The sequence below is a fragment of the Rhipicephalus microplus genome, chromosome 3 (assembly GCF_043290135.1).
Source record: "Rhipicephalus microplus isolate Deutch F79 chromosome 3, USDA_Rmic, whole genome shotgun sequence".
Classification (NCBI taxonomy): Eukaryota; Metazoa; Arthropoda; class Arachnida; order Ixodida; family Ixodidae; genus Rhipicephalus; species Rhipicephalus microplus.
This window is the reverse complement of record NC_134702.1, coordinates 263262985-263280543: the sequence shown is the minus strand read 5'-3', so window position 1 is coordinate 263280543 and position 17559 is coordinate 263262985. Positions and strand designations below refer to the sequence as shown.

The 17559-nt window shown below is 46.6% G+C and overlaps 2 protein-coding genes and 1 long non-coding RNA gene across 9 annotated transcripts in view; 2 read left to right on the top strand and 1 right to left on the bottom strand.

The window, feature by feature from the left end:
• The window catches only part of LOC119168408 (uncharacterized), a 626194-nt gene that overhangs the window by 183738 nt on the left and 424897 nt on the right, over window positions 1–17559 (top strand). The window lies entirely within an intron of this gene.
• On the top strand, window positions 3145–6439 carry LOC119168463 (uncharacterized). Of its 2 annotated transcripts, none has more exons than XM_075890974.1 (3): window positions 3145–3760; window positions 3851–4058; window positions 5559–6439. In XM_075890974.1, the coding sequence occupies exons 1-2, from the start codon at window positions 3518–3520 to the stop codon at window positions 3986–3988; spliced, it is 381 nt and encodes a 126-aa protein (XP_075747089.1). In that variant the 5' UTR covers window positions 3145–3517; the 3' UTR covers window positions 3989–4058; window positions 5559–6439. The 2 variants fall into 2 exon arrangements, with proteins under 2 accessions (XP_075747089.1, XP_075747088.1); XM_075890973.1 differs by having other exon boundaries at window positions 4947–6439.
• Window positions 6524–8072, bottom strand: LOC142803552 (uncharacterized). The gene is made up of 3 exons (XR_012894164.1): window positions 7837–8072; window positions 7267–7457; window positions 6524–6679 (listed from the first exon to the last, which is right to left on the bottom strand). It is a non-coding gene; the product is annotated as an uncharacterized LOC142803552 (long non-coding RNA).

The following is a 17559-nucleotide window of genomic DNA, read 5'->3' as shown; positions in this document are numbered from 1 at the left end:
AAGTCGTTATCAGAGAAGAAACTGCACCGCGTGGAACACCGCACGCTTCGATATCTCCCAGATATTTTACCCCACGGCGATAGCCCGCAGCTGTCAGAGCCTTATGTTTTTGTTTGGAAAAGCATGAATTGTTTTTCCCAGAATTAACACACGTGTTCATCCGTGTATGACCCCTAATTTTGCTTTACGAAGGAGTACTACGAAATGAATTAGCCGCTGGTAAGGAGCGTCACGCAGAAAAGGGCGCGGCTGCAAGAAGTCCTGCTGGTTCTGATAACGAGCGATGAAGAGGGGTGACTGACGTCATTTCTGTGTGCGTTTGATTTTACCACGTGCCGCTAGGGCATTGCGCCGTCTGCTAGCTGACGATTAGAGCACTCATTACAGATAAAATACTCGAATTCAAGGTTTCTGCCTTTCATTCTTGCTACTTGCCCAGCATGTTCTACACATTCCGAGCCAACTATGCCGATGTCAAATTTTGTTGCAGTTGGCCTTTAAGTCCTGCGAGTGAAGAGCGCGTTTACTTTCAGTGATACTGAGGCTACTGTCAGAAATTGCCAAGGTAAATAGAACAGGCATATTATAAATTTTTTGTAGTAGGACGACAAACTGACGCATGTGGGGTTTTCAGATGATACACGCTTACTTATGTACTTAACGTAAGTTAGCGAAATACACATTTCGACCCCGAGGAAACCCAACTTGTGATGTTTGGAAGACTAGGGTTGTCACTGTGAACATGACAATAAATGTTTTACATCGGCGAGCAGTTGTCGACAAATGAATGGGCTCCAGTTCGCAATTGCCTTTTTCAAGGTTAAAGCAGAACACAGCGGTCACTTGATGTCGCCACGCTAGAAACGCAACTCTGGTAATTCTTGCACACTCTATTGTTTGAGCCGTACCTTTAAGTTAACAAAGTGCGCGCGAATATGCATAAACTTTCACTTTCGACATTCGTCGAGATTAGCCCCAGCGAATTTTACTTTCACCCTTCTTTTCTACCACCGTGATTTTCATCAATGGTTAGTCATACCGACCGAGCCCATACAAGTGTTATCGGCGCTTCTGGTTTTCAGAATACATGATTTTGACGAGTAAAATGACAATACAGCACGGCTACGGCATCATTTACCCTAAATGACGCCTTTTTTATTGTGTACGCTGTCCGCGCAAGAAGCGACAAACATCGATGCGACGCGCTTGCAGCCAAAGGTACGCCTCGCCTCACCGACAGCCGGCGGTCGTACTCGCCGGCGCTTTGTTGGCTCTTATGTGAGAACATAGACACGTCAATTCGTATGCTTACTGAACCAATATGATAGCATAATGTTTCTGGCGCACTGCATTAGTTTTGGACAAGCTGTTATGTAGCTGTTCCTAGCGACAGAGCAACAGCGGCGCGCTGGCACGACTGCGGTGTGCATTGCGCCGAAAACATCAAAATCACTTGTCTGGGCGTACCTATCGAATGAGCATAGCAGCGTCATAAAGCCTGAACTGATACCGCCCTTTGGAACGAGCGAGAAACTGATAATAAACTTGGCAGTAACCGCCGATATACTCTACCTGCTCCTCAGTGCACGGAGTTGTTTTTTTTTTTCTTTGCGGTTGTAAATTGTAACAAAAACATAGCGCTGTTGCCATAGCGAGTATAGCTAAGCGGCTCAGCGGGCCAGCGGGTCCAGCGGACGAGGGGAGAGGGCAGCGGAGTGAAAGACAAAAAAAAAAAGAGTAATAGCTATGCGTCGCCTCTCTCATTTCAGCCACGGAGGAAGGAAAGGTGAGGAGAGGGCATGCCCAGCCGGCGCAGGGCGTAAAAAATGTGGCGGAAAGGACATTATGGCGGCCATAATCACTAGGCACAATGGCGGCGTTGCTATGGTTACGTGTTGCGCAGTGGAGCTGGTCTAGCAGTGAGCGGCCGCGGCTGGCGGCGGAATGTGTGCCTTCCCAGGTCTCGTGCTGAGCCGTGGCGGACAATATCTGTGCTCTGCGCCGCGTTATTGGTTACGCAGTGTTCTCCTGGCTGTTACATTACTCTTAGCAACGTTTACAAATCCCTTTCTCCATCACGGGGTTTCAACAGTGCGTAGAACAAGTGCATATCCATGTGTCGTGCGGTGGATGACGCGGATGAAGCAGATAGAGTTAAGCGAAATTGCGTTGGGCACCATGACGAAGCTGAATGAGGACGAGCGCCTTGCAGGTCAGTGACGGTTGAGCAGTGCTCCTGCTTGTGACAACGGACGACGCTGTTGAGCCCAGCAAGACGCCGTGAGGACCATGTGCACATATGTAGTTTCGTGTTGTGTGTGTACAGTAACAACTTGCATGTGCGTATTAAAACACCCTTTCTGTCCGCTTGGTACACTCTCCACCAGCATTGCATGTAGTCTCAACGTAACAGCAACCGCGTTAACTGTCACTAGCACCGTGCTCAAAGTCACCACGGTCGCAGAATGCTGACGCCGGTGAGTTTCACGCGGAACACGGACACAGTGGCAGGAGGCTGCGTCGGCCGCGTGGCGGAATGCAACCGTAGAAGGCGCACGACCGATCGTGTTGTCTGTACAGTTGCTGAATTAATGACGTGAAAGCACTCGCCGTTGTCAGTGCATCTAGCGCGCGTTCTCTCGTAGTTGCTTCGTTGTCGGCGAGCTGCTACGTCCTGTTATTACTCGGACGAAGCGATTTCGCTGAAGGTGTCCCGCTGGCTCTGAGTGATGAGCCCAGTTCCATCAGTTTCGGATCGTCACGACACACGCGCGGCGCAGCCCACGTGCTTTCCGCGCCGGAGAGGGAGTCGCGCCTTCTGCTTCGCATTCATATGTAAACAAGAGAGGAGAATTTGCCTAGTCAATATGGCCGACTTCCGGCTTCATCGCGGCTTCACAACGAGTGACGTCAGGGTCTCTCCTTACCTTTTTCCTTCCTCCGTGGTTTGAGCGGATCGCATTGCTGCGCCATCTGTTGAAAAACGTGGAAGTTGCTCTCGATAGAGCAGAGTCTTTGCTGCGTCGCTTGCCGAATTAAATTGAAGTTACTGCGAAAAGAATATTACGAAAGGCCTTTTTTATTACGCAGCAGGTGTTAAGTGGAAATACATTTTCGTTTTCTTTTGGATGACTTGATGTTCGCAGTGGTTTGAATGCATTACGAACTGTTCTACATTGGAATAAAAAAGTCGGCCAGGAAAGATTGCAGGTGAAGCCAAGCCAAGCAATCGAGTGGGTGCTTTTAGCGGCACCGTTGTTGCAGTGTTTTGCAATTCGTTGCTGTTGGCGCTATGCTGCGAAGCGTATTGCAAGACCCTTTGCTTCTCTCTCAACTCAAATTGTCGGAGATAGAAGATCTAGTAGCACTTGAGGTGCTAGGCGAGACTCTCTGTGAACCACTTTCCTCCCGTGGCCCGCTCAACATTGACGCTAAGGACAACGGTTATGTTTCGAACTTGTTTTCGTTTTGAGAAAGAGGTTAAGTGAAGGTACGAGTAGCTTTGCGCATTCCAGAAATGGTTATTACTGCTCAGAGATTGCCGATCCCAGGAGGCGAAGCCCTCTGCATTACTCTTCGACGGCTGGCCTATCCGAACCGACTTAAAGACCACGAGAACTTCTTCGGCCGACACAGCTCGACAATATCGTCCCTGACGATAGAAGTCTTGAGGCACATCGATGAGAAGTTTTTCCACCTGCTGGACGATGTGAATAATCACAGTTGGCTGACCATCGACACACTGGAGAATTTCCCGAAGGTAAGGAGCAATGACAGCAGAATGGAAGCTGCATTTGTGCAAATCGGAGATTGTGGTATACCTGTTGACTTTTCTTCGTTTGTTTTTCAGGCCATTTACGCTAAAGGAGCCCCACTTACCAACTGCTGGGGCTTCATTGATGGCACTACGCGTGCTATATGCCAACCAACTAGGCAGCAGCAGCTTTATTTCAGCGGGCACAAAAGATTTCATGCCCTGAAGTTCTAAACCATAATGTGCCCGAATGTCATCATTTGTCAGTTGGATGGATGTTATCCAGGCAGCAAGCACGATGCTGGTGAGTAAAGGGTAGTTCATATTCCTGGAAGTCACATTTTCCTTCATGTTGCCGTAGGACTGCCATGTACACCAAGTATCAAACAAAATAGGTCAAATTCTTAGGGCTACAGTTCGTTTGGAATATATATCTTTCCTCACAAACTATGGTGCTGACTTACAGCTCAATCAAACTCACATTAGATCATTGTTACTTAGCTTGGAGTACACCAGGTTAAGTGGCATTCACTTAATCCAAGAAAGGTACCTCAGACATGCATATAAATTCTCATAGCTCAATTCGACTGCAGCTTTATTTAGTCACTATAAAGTGACCAAAGCACAAAACCCTCATGAATTTTGCCTTAGTGCGGTATTCATGTCGAAAATAGGAAATACTATAAAGAGCCTCAGGAATTTAGCTGAACTAAGTAAGACTGGAGTAGGCTATTCAAGAAGACGTGGCAAGGAAAAGGTAGTGCTGACGCGTGAACTTTATGTCTGTAAATGGACATCTTTATTATACTCTTGCGTCTCTCATTAAGTGCTATGCTGTCATTGATTTTAGTTTGTTTTCCCTCTGCTACGAATGACTTCCCATTGTATTGAAATAGCATGCCTTAGGTTCACTTATGTGTGAACAATGCTGTTTTCTGTATTCTTTGGTGTTGCCTTAATGGACTTTTCTGTTTTAAATTCTATATATAGCTTTACTACTTCCTCCCTGTTGAACATTGATCTTGCAAGAAGAAAAAAATAAAATTTTGTAAAATAAGCAGGCGCATTGAGAGCCTGCTAGGACATCTCGCCTATTTTGCTGCTACTTCTATATTCTGTACCACACCTGCACCCAATGTTTGATCAGCAGGCGTAGTGGTGCTAACACAGTATCTCATTTCAGTTTTTTCAGGTAATTTTGGCAACAGCTAGGTGTACACTAAACTGGAAAAGCTGGTGCAGGGACACCACTACTGTCTTTACGGGGACTCGGCTTACCCATTGCGGCCATTTCTGTTAAAACCTTACGGCGGTGCATCTTAAACACCGGAGCAATGTGCGTTTAAGAAGGCAATGAGCAGCGTGAGGCAGGCGGTGGAAAGAGGCTTCGGAAAAATTGCTGGACTCTTTGCCTTTGTAGATTTCTGAAAAAACCAAAAGATCTTCCACCAGAATGTTGCAAGGATGTACAAAGCGATCGCATTGCTGGCAAACTGCCATACTTGCCTGTATGGTGCACAGGTCTCGCAATACTTTGATCTGCAACCACCATCCTTGGAAGTGTACTTGAATGCCCGTTAACTTTAGGGACAGCTTTCAATGTGGCACTGGAGAATCCCTTTGCTTATTAAAAGAATAAAGTGTGCAACAAATCGCTTTTTTATTATTCAACTGCTTCCAGACATTTTTCTTGTTAGGTCTGTTACTTCTTGGCTGAGTTTATCGAACATCTGTTCCACGTGCTTCACAAAGTCCAGGCGTTCCTGCTGGCGACTTGTAACCTCAAGTTCGTGCTTTTTTTCAGCAAGTGCCAGCTTGCGCTCCTCCAGAGTCAGTCGTCTCTCTTCAATCTCCAATTTTTTTTTGTTTTCCACTGCAAGTTCCCCTTGCCGGATCTCAAATTCATGCGTTTGACGCATATTCAACAATTGTAAGCCCATGCTTTGTAGGCCTCTGATTCCTGCAAATTTTGGAAAATGAGGCCATTCAGTAAGTCAGGTCACATATGCATATCACATGTCATAGAAAGCTAATTTGATGGACTCGTAACACAAACATTACAGCCTTCAACTCTATGCTATCGCACATAAGTTAGTGATAATCTATTTTGTGCTTCAGCAGGGTGATCCCCGAAGATTGATAACACCGTAGCCATTGCTAGGATCCTGCATTTCGTGTAACGACAAAATAAAAACTGTTCGATTACTGCTATTTACAAGTGTTCAATGTAGAGAGAGGGTCGAAGTTTCCACTTGTCGTATGCTAACCTCATCCAAAACTCCCACTTATGCGTGGTAAAGAAAGCGATCACTGTTTTCACCTTGCTTGTAGTACATACAGATTGTAAATCATGGCCATGACTCGCATCACATTGTTGTCCTGAGTTACTTTTCAGAGTTGTGTCACTCGTCTAAAAATAACACTAACGACAACCATTCATGTGTCTATGCCTGCATGCCATGTTCATTTTAAACGTGATGTTCACATGCTACCAGTGTTCTAGCAATGAATGTAAAGTATTGGACTAGTTGGTCTTGCATATAGTGAAACCAGGGAGCCCAATGTTCTAGACTCTACAGAGACACCATGTTGCCCATTTGTACTGCATTTTGTGGCACTATTGCAGCATGTTACGACGTGAATAAAGAGTCCTTCAAGACTTACCTCTACTCGCCGTTACAAGAACTCGTTGCCTAGCTGCAGGCGGCGGTTGTGGCTGCCGCTGCAGCTGCTGGTGCTGCTGTTGTTGTTGTTGCTGTTGTTGTTGTTGTTGTTGTTGTTGCTGCTGCTGCTGTTGTTATTGTTGCTGCTGCTGGTGGTGGTGTTGCTGTTCCTCCTCCTCCTTGTTGCACGGCTCTCCAGTGAGTTCAACAGCAGCAGGACTGCGCGGGGCGGTCATTGAGAGCCGGAGTTGTGCAGCATGTCCTGATTGTAATGCATAATGGAAAACAGGAAGATGTCAGATAATAGCACACTAGCACATTTCATTACAACTCTGGCACATTGGGAACCCCCAGTAGAGAATAACTTTCTTGTATTACAACAATACATAGTCGTCCAAATTGCTAATTAATGTAATGAATGAAATTGTGAGCTCACATGCGAATCACACTTTGAAAGTTTACTTTGCATGTTCTCGGTAATGTTAAATAGTAAAACAAACTATTACAGACCTACTTTTACTCAAAACCACAAGTGAACAATGCGCACCGTTGTTATGCAAGTTCATGGATTGGCAACTTCATTAATGAGTTGGGTGGTTACATGATAATGCACCTGCTGCTTGGGATCACTGCAAACTATTGATTTTCATTACTGTCACTATGATAATCAATAGAGTTGGCAGGCAGGGCAGAAAGAGTGCTCCATTTCTTTTTCAGTGGTTGCAAATATGCAAGCACGTTATAGAGTGCGAGATACTTCGAGTGTCGCAAGATATTGCGTACACATGTCTATAATCGTAGAACCAATTTATCGATTTCAGAGATATGAGCCTTCACTGCTACACTCACCTTGACCTTCATCTGCACGAACTTGTTCCGGCGGCGTCACCAGACAGGACGCAGCTGCGTGACTTCTTTTGCGGCCAGAGCTGTTTGAACTTCTGGGCGGTATTCTGGGGACATAATTTATAGACCTTATATATTCCGACAGGTCCTGCAGTATCTGCTCTTTTTCGGCATATTGTTCCTCCGTTCCCGACCTGCAAAGCGAAATGCGACCATGTTACAGGAGGCTTGCTTCTCTCTAAAAGAAGTCTCTAAATACCCGCTCACGCTAGCGGCATCGCGATGGCTCTCAAAAAGGATGCCGAATCGGGACGAATACGTTGCTGTTGAAGCTTAAGGACATGAATCTAAAGCGAGTGTAAGCATCAATTCGGAGCTTACAAGCTACAGAGCGCACGGTGGCCGCTTGATAGATTCGACGTGGACAACCAGAGTTTGCTTTTGACAGTGCGACTATGCTTGTCGGAGGCGCGAACGGCTTTAAGCCTTTCCGGCGTTGCCGTGCACGTTGGACAGCTCTCGCGCGGGATTAAATGCTGTCTGCGCGGACAATACATGAAAATTGGTTCTTACCTTCTTAAGTCCTGGTGTCTTCTTGCCTCCAGTAACCGATTAAAAGATCTACACGATCTTTTAGGCTTCTGAGAGTAATCTCCCAGCCGATCACAGGTTTTAAGTTGCCAATCATACAGATCCACTGTAAATCGTCGCCAAAGGGCTTCACCGCTGACACTTCCCTTAAAATTTACAAGTCATCTTCAGTAGTAAAGCACCGCCGGGGCCTTTTCGCCAGCAGCTGAGCCTCCACAGCGCTTACCCCCGTATTCTAGAACGTCCCTTCACTCAACGCTGCACCTTCACTTGAGAAAGCCGATGGAAGCGCCCTCCCTTGGCACGGCAAGTCACTGCATATCAGCGATAATGTGGTGCGATTCTTGAGCAGCGCAGCGTCATTTGCAGCCGAGAAGTGGCGCAGTGCTGATATCTGTCAAGTGAAGGGTGAAAGTCGAGTCGAGGAGCATTTGTGAATACGGGGGTTAGAGGTGCCGCCGAAGACATGCCGCCGCCACTTGTGTTGGGGGCTGCCCTTTTGAACACGCTCCCACGCTCGTCCGCTGCGCTGAGGAGACACAATGAGCGGGTGAGCGACTCTCTCCGCAAAGACGCTGGCTGCCCCGGCGTGCCGCGCATGCGCAGCTGGCATCTCCGCTACTCCGCTAGACCCGCTGGCCCGCTTAGTCGCTTAGCTATTACTCTCTATTATCGCAGTGGCAATCGTTACAGGCAGCAGTCGCTTGTGTTTATCAAATGTGCAAATTTTATTAGCAGGTGCAGATCCCGTTCCTCCCAAGTAAACAAGAAACAGAACTGAAGTTCCGTTTCTCGTTTACTTGGGAGGGACGGGATCTGCACCTTCTGCAGAACTTCTTTAACACCAACATCACCATCTGTTGGCGTGGCACAGTGGTTAGTGTACTCAGTTAAAAATTCGGAGGCGCCAGGTTCGATTTCACGCTAGCGCACCCTTTTTTACGGGTGCTTGATACATTCTTTATATACAATAATTTTTAATATTTCTTTAGCGGCACCTCGTCACGGTGGTTCTGACGCTGCTTCACGCTCCAGCATTGCCGGCTGGAGCACGCCATCCACCATCCGCTCCACCATACGCCACCATACACCATGTGCCACTAATTCCACCACCATAATCCACCAAAATGGTGGATGGTGGAATTCACCATTCCTATGGTGGACGTTTTTTCAATAGGGTAGAAACGTAAGTATACTCATTTTCTAACCTTACGTAAATATTGTTATGTGGGTCTCAACTTTCCAGAACCACCATATAAATATGACAGACGCAGCAGTGAAGGAATCAGGAAATTTCGACGACTTGAGGCTCTTTAACGTGCGTTCAAATCTTCGCGCATGGGCTTACAGCATTTTCACGTCCATGGAAAATGCAGCCGCCGCATCCGGGATTTTATCCCACGGCTGGCGGATCAGTAGCCTAGTGTCTTAGCCACTAGACAACCGCGACGGTGATCCTCGACTTTACGTAAAGTAACGTTATTTATTTTGTACTCATGCAAATGCCATGTTATTGTTTCTTTGTAAAGGCAATGTTTAAACACTTCGAGGCATTTGCGACATTTGCCATTTTGCGAAACTGGTTGAAACTTTATCTGAATGACTCTGAAAGGCATGAGATTCAGGTTCACTATTAATAACTTCTTAGAACAGTTATCGGCAAGCATCGATTGATGATTGATTGATTGATTGATATGCGGAGTTCAACGTCACAAAAGCACCATAAGAATATGAGAGACGCCCTGTTGAGGGCTCCCTAAATTTCGACCACTTGGGCTTCATTAACGTGCAGTTAAATTGGAGAAGACGGGCCTACAGCTTTTTCGCCTACATTGGAAATGGAGCCACTGCAGCCGGGATTTGATTTCGCGACCTGCGGGTCAGCAGCCGAGTACCTTAGGTACAAGACCAACGCGGCGAGGCCATCGGCAAACATCCTGAAAGATGACGTAATGACGCGAGCGATATTATTTATATATTTATTAAAAGGTCACAGCTTTGCCGCAAAGACGGAGCAATGAATGCGACAGCAAAAATTTGGAAGAATACGCGAAGAGTGGCAAGCAGATCCAAATTTGCCCCACGTTGCTCTCGCACAAATGACTCACGAAATGTATTGTCAAGCAGATATGAACGCGAGTAAGTGTATAAGCTATTATTTTGCCGTGTCTGAAAATGATGCCCTTATAGCAAATCGAGACTGTGCAGCAAGTGCAGTAACCTTTGTGCACCCAGTAACTGCAACAAAATCGTTCTGGTGAAAGCCCAACGCGTACGATTCCCCCCATCGGAAGATAAACGCGTGCACGCGTGAGCGTATATCCCCCTCCCTTCCACCAAACCCTCCGCGGGGCAAAGTCCGCGTGGCAGATCAAAGCACGAGCATGCATCGCCGCGTCGTGACGATCTGGCGACGGGTGCTCATTACGCCATCTCCCTGGTAGTGCTGAAGACAGGATTCTTTTCCCAAGCTGGGCATCTCCTCCGGTAGGTAGGTATAAATAGCCTCCTGTTTCAACGTTGATGGTGGTGCTCCTTCGTGGGTCAGTGGCTAACGTCACGCACTCACAAGCAAGAAGTCAGACGTTCAATTCCGTGCACTAGAATATTTTTCGAGATTATTTACCTTTATTGTGCTATATATATATATATATATATACGCATGCATATACAATGAATGATGGCGGGGTCGACGCTGACGATGACGGCAAAATTCAGACAGGAGCGTCCGTATAATTGCTATTACAATTAAGTAGGAGAGGCCCCAAAACAATGCCTTCGGGTACTCCTGAGGTTTGATTGATTGATAGGTAGGTGGGATTGAACGTCCCAAAAGCATCATACGCCGACACTGTAGTAGAGGGCTCCGGTAATTTCGACCACATGGCGTTCTATAACCTGCACCCAAATCTGAGCACAGTGCCTTACAACATTCTCGTCTCCATCAAAAATGTAGCTGCCACAGCCGGGATTCAATCCCTTGACCTGCGTGCCAGAAGCTGAGCACATTAGCCAACAGACCACAGCGCTTGGGCTACTCCAGAAGTCACTGCAGTGATATAACAAGAGATACGATTAAGAACCACGAACTGTTCTTTATGTGAATAGTATTCCTATACTCCTAAATTGTTTTTTTTGTTTAGTTTGTAGGCGTGTAACTTGCTGATAGTTTCGCCATGAACCAGAAAGTCAAATGTTTTACAAAAATCTACAAAGATGCAATCAATCCCTTGCCATTGTCTATTGCTAACATCAATTCATGGGTGAATTCTACTAGCGGCCTACTACACAAAACCAAAACATTGCCTGAAGCCGCGTTGCTTTACCCTTTATAAATTGTGCTTAACAAGATGTGACAGAATAGAGTAATATACAACATGCGTCATTACTTTTCAAGTAATTTGGGACAAGGACACAGGCCTATATTTCGCAACGTAGTTTTATGTCCACTTTTGTGTAGAAGCGGGACGTTTGCTTATTTCCAGTCGCTGGGAGTGACACCAGTGCCCAAGCACAATTGGAAAATGCGGCAAAAAATAAACAGATATAAAGAAACTGAACTACTTTTAAGATTTGATGTTGAAATTTAATTTGGTGTATTTGTCTTTTTGGGAGAAATATTTACCGTCAGCTCACGCATATCTTTCATGGCAAACTCAATTTGCAGCATTTCATCATTACACAACAAAAAGACCACACTGACAAACCTAGAAGGATGACCACTAAAGACAGAAGATAAGTAACTTCTAAATACTTCAAGTTAGCGCTTGTCATCGATAACGTTGCCTAATCACTCGAGATGAGGGAGGGTGTTACCATCCTGAACATTACGCCATATGACTTTGGGAACTCTTCCGGATCTCTTTTTATTTGTTCCCCAATTAGCGCGAAGTAGCTTTTCTTAGTCATTGTTGTTAGAATCTTGAACTCAAACTTCAGCCTCTTCAGTTTTGACAACTTTACCATCAGGCTGCTTTTTATATTTTAAGTGCGTCCTCCACACCTGGTGCAGCCAGAGGTGGAGTCACTGAATAAACCATGGTTTATCTTTATTGCGCTTGGATGAAAGGATCCGAGCTGAAGCGAAGTTTTCTAGGAGAGAGAAAGGCTTTTTATTAGGTTTCTCGCATAGCTGCTCGACGCTCAAATCATTCTTTAGTGTATGAAATGCTGAGCAGTGCAGTTCTAACGACTGAGTAATAAAGAATACATTTACTATATGATGTAATAAAGGTAACCGCCTCTATTATTCACAAATATTTTTTGAGATTTCTGCACCACAGAAAATTTTTAACACACATCAGATACAACAATGGTATGGTCACTCAAACCAGGCAAAGCATGAATGTATGACACAATACCAGAACCATTGCACAATAACAAGTCAAACACATGGCCAGTAAGATCGTCGCGTGAAGCACGAAGAACGTAAATACATGAGTGCCCATCAGGTAAAAAAGGAGCAGCACAAACAACCAGTAACAGTACTTCTGTGAACCAGCTCAATACCGGTAAGCCACCTCCGACCAAGACGTGGTCATTTTCTACACTGCAGAAAGTCAGAAAGCCTGGCAAACTGCTCGTTCGACCAACATTTCGGTTGATAGTAGGAGGCGATTACTATGCTCTCTCCGATTGCCAGCCGCATTTTACAAACTACATATACGGGGTGGCCAGTCAACTGTTGTGCAGCGCGAGCAGCGCGTTTTTACTAGCAGACGCTGCCTGCGTCCGCCTTGCGAAGCGAGAGAGGGGGAGGGGAGTGACAGTTTTGTGGGTGTCTTCCTGGGCTCGTAGGAGATGCGTACATGGGGCCCGATACGCGAGACGCAAGTGTGCGCTGTGGAGGTGTACGTAGGGATTCTGTTACACCGGCCAGTCGAAGAGCTGCTTCGCATCTAAAAAACTGCGTCGATTACAGCTGCTGTACACTGCGAGTGAACACGTGGCACGCCATTCATCATCAGAATAAGGACACCTCCACCATAGGAGTGTCTATATCTGCGACTAAAGTGGTTTTCCTCTGGGACGACTTCGGAATCAAAAACAGGAGAATCTGCAACCATGGCTCAGTACCTAACACACTTGTGGGCTGGAGCGTACGCAACAGGCATTCAAAATTGACAGTCTTCTTTTTTATATGCTTTGGCAGTTTATGAAAAAACCTTTATTGTCAGCCTTGTAGTACGCTCACTACACAGTGACACCTGAATTACATCTCACATTGAATTATCGAGCTGAAAATGCTTTCACCGTAGATGAAGCATATCAAACTTTAAAGCATTCATCCTGCTTGTTCGACTTCACGTAGTCCCATGGCGTAATTCTTCTTTGTCCGACCGAGCAGGAAAAATCTTCACTTATATTGTAACTATAGGCGTATGAGCCAGGGGTGCCAAAAAAGGCGTGAGCCCCCCCCCCCCCCCCACTAAGAAAACATGGGGGGGGGGGCCGAGCCTCCACTTTAAACAGTTCACTTTTTGCTGAACGCTGGTGAAACCAACCAATAAGGCAAAGCTTTCCTCACAAAGTAATCGCCCAATAGTGTTGTTACGAAGAAATAAAAATGTTATAAAATAATGTTATATTATGATTGTTACAAGCTGCCACTATAGCGTCGCCAGCGCGGAGTCGGGGACGGGAATGACAGCAGGTTAGTTCATTCCGTACGCAAGCAGAGACAGTGAAGAGATCAGAGACGTGAGAAAACAAAACAAACTTTACTCTAGTGATATTGCAGCACACGGGATCTAGTACAACACTTCAATACAGCTAACAAAATACATCAACACTTGATACAGCAAAAAATACATATAAAAACAATAAATCAGCTTACAAGAGAGAATTATTACAAACTACACAAACTAACAACAATAGAACTACGGAGAAGAAAGTTCGAAGATATAAACAGGTGAAGGCATACGTGTGATGACCGGCAGCGTTGCGTCCCCGACGATCGGATGCGAGAAGTCGAAGAGAGTTCTGGCACGACTGCGATGTCAGCGGTTTGCAACGCTGGTGGCTCCGGGCGGCTAGTGCTTGCAGGTGACCTCGGGCAGGTTGAGCTAACACGAGGCGAAGTCCCGATGTCTACGTTGCAGACGTTTATATCGCGTCACAACTAGACGAATGGCTAAGTTTAGGTGGCCAGCCGATACAGAGCCACACTAAAACTTCTAGATGACATACTTGTTGATCTGTTTCTGAACCATGTTGGTCAGCGACTAGCGTGCCTAGCAGGGCAAAATCCTGCGCTTAAATCCCCCTCGTGTCCCCTCGCTCTCTTCCTTGGGGACAAGAGACCTCTACATGGGTCCTATCATGCGCGTTACATTGTTGAAAACTCCGCCCAAAAATATATTGACCCCACCCCTTTTTAATTAGGAGAGGGCCCTCAACTAGCGAGAATGACAACCTGTTGGGGTGCTGTCATACGGCTTGGCTACAAGAAGTTTTCCCATTGGAACGGTCAGACTGTTTGACTCTCAGCCGGTGCGTCCCGTAGTCTAAACCTTGTTCGGGGTACATCGCGGCCTTCCACGACCCTGCAGACGCCGCTGTAGGTACAAAGGATCCAATGTCGGCGGCGACGTTCGAAGAAGAACACCCCTTTCTGCACTTCCCGGCTCTCTTTCATTCGCCCGCAGTTCCCGCCGGTCAGCAGGGTAGTACGGCGCCCGTTAATAGCCGTGACGTCGGGTCGCAAAAATGGCAGTCCGTGACATTGCCCCACAGCGGGGTAGTACAGCGCCCGTTAATTTCCGTGACGCTGGGTAGCAAAAATGGCAGTCCCTGACATTGCCCCCCACTTTCAGAATGTTATTCATATGATTTGCTTACATGGAAAGGAATTTTTCGACAACAAGGAACTAAACACCACCAACAAGGGAAACATGAGGACTGTCCTTCTGCCCCGCCGTGATGGTCTAGTGGCTAAGGTACTCGGCTGCTGACCCGCATGTCGCGGGGTCGAATCCCGGCTGCGGCGGCTGCATTTCCAATGGAGGCGGAAATGTTGTAGGCCCGTGTGCTCAGATTTGGGTGCACGTTAAAGAACCCTAGGTGGTCGAAATTTCCAGAGCCCTCCACTACGCGTCTCTCATAATCATATGGTGGTTTTGGGACGTTAAACCCCACATATCAAATCAATCAGGACTGTCCTTCTCATACACAACATAAATAGGCAGAGTGCATCAAAGTAACAACAAAAGGGTAAAAACAATTGTTAGAGTACCAGCTTCAGTTACACGCAACAATATCAATGCGCCATACAAACAAGAAAAAGAAATAGCCGTGTACGGCAGCCATCAATACAGAATACACTGCACGAATGTATACTAGGAAACAAAACGGAGCAGGTGCGTTTTTCTACTGTAGTGAAATCCTTAAATGTGCGTTACAACATGTAAAAACAACCAATCCATTAAGCAAAAAGAAAATAACTCAAAATACACTTCTTGTACAATGAAATACGCACATACAAACAGAAAATAAACGACGAAAGGAATTAAAAACATAACATGCTCCCCAGACGTCAAGAACTATATCGGGCTGAAGTAATCGGCTCCCACGTTTTCACTACCCTTAATATGCGTAATGGTGAACTGGTACTCTTGGAGTAGTAAACTCCATCGAAGTACTCGAGCGTTCAGCTGTTTTGCCTGTTGGATATAACTCAGAGGATGGTGGTCTGTCTGGACACAAAATTGTACTCCATTTAAGTACATGGAGAATTTCTGAATTCCCCATACCAACGCGAGACATTCGCGTTCGATGCTACTATAGGAAGCCTCCCGTGGAAGCAGCTTTCGGCTGGCATAAGCTGCGGGGTGGAGCTTGCCTTCATGGGCCTGCATGAGCACGGCTTCGTGACTTTTGTCCGATGCGTCCGTTCGAAGTACGAATGGTTGATGGAAATTTGGTAGCCGTAGTAACGGCTCCGTAGAGACATGTTGTTTGAGACTTGAAAAAGCCTCCTCGTGGGCTGCTGTCCATTTCACCGAGTTAGCTTCACCCTTCCGGGTTATATCTGTAAGGGGAGCGCTGACTTCTGCGTAATTCGGGATAAATTCCCGATAGTACCCGGTCAAACCGAGGAAAGCGCGCACATGTAGCTTCGTTGAAGGACGTGGTGCAGCTTCGATCTTGTCGAGTGTTTTCCCCAGTGGTTGCAATCTGCCCCTGCCAACTAGGTGTCCCATGAAGTCGATTTCTTCCACACCAAGTTCGCATTTACTGGGGTGCACTGTAAGCCCGGCCCTCTGTATGCGCTGAAAAAGCAGTCCCAGAGACCTCAGGTGCTCTTCCCCTGTCTCGGTGGCTACCAGTACATCATCGTAGTAATGGTCCACACCGGGTATACCTTCTGCAACCTTCCGCATCAACTTAGCAAATACAGCAGGCGCTGTCTTGATGCCGAATGGCATGAAGCGGAGCTGATATAGTCCCGATGTCGTTGAGAAGGCCGTCTTCGCTTTGGACTCTTCGGTCAGCGGGATCTGCCAATAGCCCTTCACGAAGTCGAGCTTCGAGAAATACTTCTTCTTTCCCACTGTAGCAAACACCACGTCAGTTCTTGTCATAGGTTCGGAGTTGGCCACCAGAACGTTGTTCAGGCGTCGAAAATCGATACACAGTCGATTTGTACCGTCGGGTTTCTTTACCAAAATGACTGGCGAATGATAAGGTGACTCTGATTTCTCAATGATGCCAAGCTTCTCCATCTCCAGCACCTCTTTCTCTTCACCTTCTCGCGTTGGAAAGGGAAGAGGGTATTGTTTCACGTGGACGGGGTTACTCGTGGTGAGTTCGAGGTTGCAGTGGACCCTGTCAGTTTTGCCCGGGACGTCCGAGAAAATACGAGTGTGTTCCCTGACAATTATTTGCAGCTGTCCGATCTGCTGAGCATCCAGTTTGTCGGAGAGCTTCACGTCTTCTTCCCCTTCCACTTTCAGCCAGTCAGGGGATGGAATATTCTCGTCCTCGCTCGATTCCACAACACCAAATGTCACGTTGCACACTTTGGTGGAGAGGTGGTCTCTCTCCTCGTATCTTTTCAAAAGGTTGGCGTGGAAGATTTTTATGCCACCAGCCGTGTCTACGACGTAGTCAGCTTCACCTTTCTTTTCCCGGACTTCAAAAGGGTCCTTCCATTGCTGCAGCAGCTTGTTCTTGTCGGTGGGAAGTAAAATCAGTACCTTGTCTCCAGGGTTGAAACTCCGCTCCTTCGCCTTTAGATTGTACAGCTTCGTGTACGGTGCTCCAGCTTTTTCCAACTCCTTTGTCAAGACAGGTTTTTCAAGCTCCTTTCTGGGATCATTAGGAGGCCTTACGCCATCGATATTGCACAGAATGAGGTCATACAGTGGATCTTGCAGGCATAGTGCTGTCAGATTGCCAGTAAAGTAGGGGGTGTCAACCTCAATCCGTGCTTCGGGCAGCATCCTCGCTGTTCCGTCAACGAAGTACACAAGTCTGCTTGTACCTGTCAGCTCGTCTTCCTTCACCAACTTTGTTGTAGGCCCGTGTACTCAGATTTGGGTGCACGTTAAAGAACCCCAGGTGGTCAAAATTTCCGGAGTCCTCCACTACGGCATCTCTCATAATCAAATGGTGGTTTTGGGACGTTAAACCCCACAAATCAATCAATTCCTTCACCAACTTCCTCCGCACGATTACTGTGTTGCACCCGTATCCCGCAACACT

Coding starts and splice junctions, on each gene's coding strand:
- LOC119168463 (XM_075890974.1), top strand. CDS start 3,518: ATGGTTATTACTGCTCAGAGATTGCCGATCCCAGGAGGCGAAGCCCTC. Junction 3,761..3,850: donor CACTGGAGAATTTCCCGAAG/GTAAGGAGCAAT, acceptor TTTGTTTTTCAG/GCCATTTACGCTAAAGGAGC.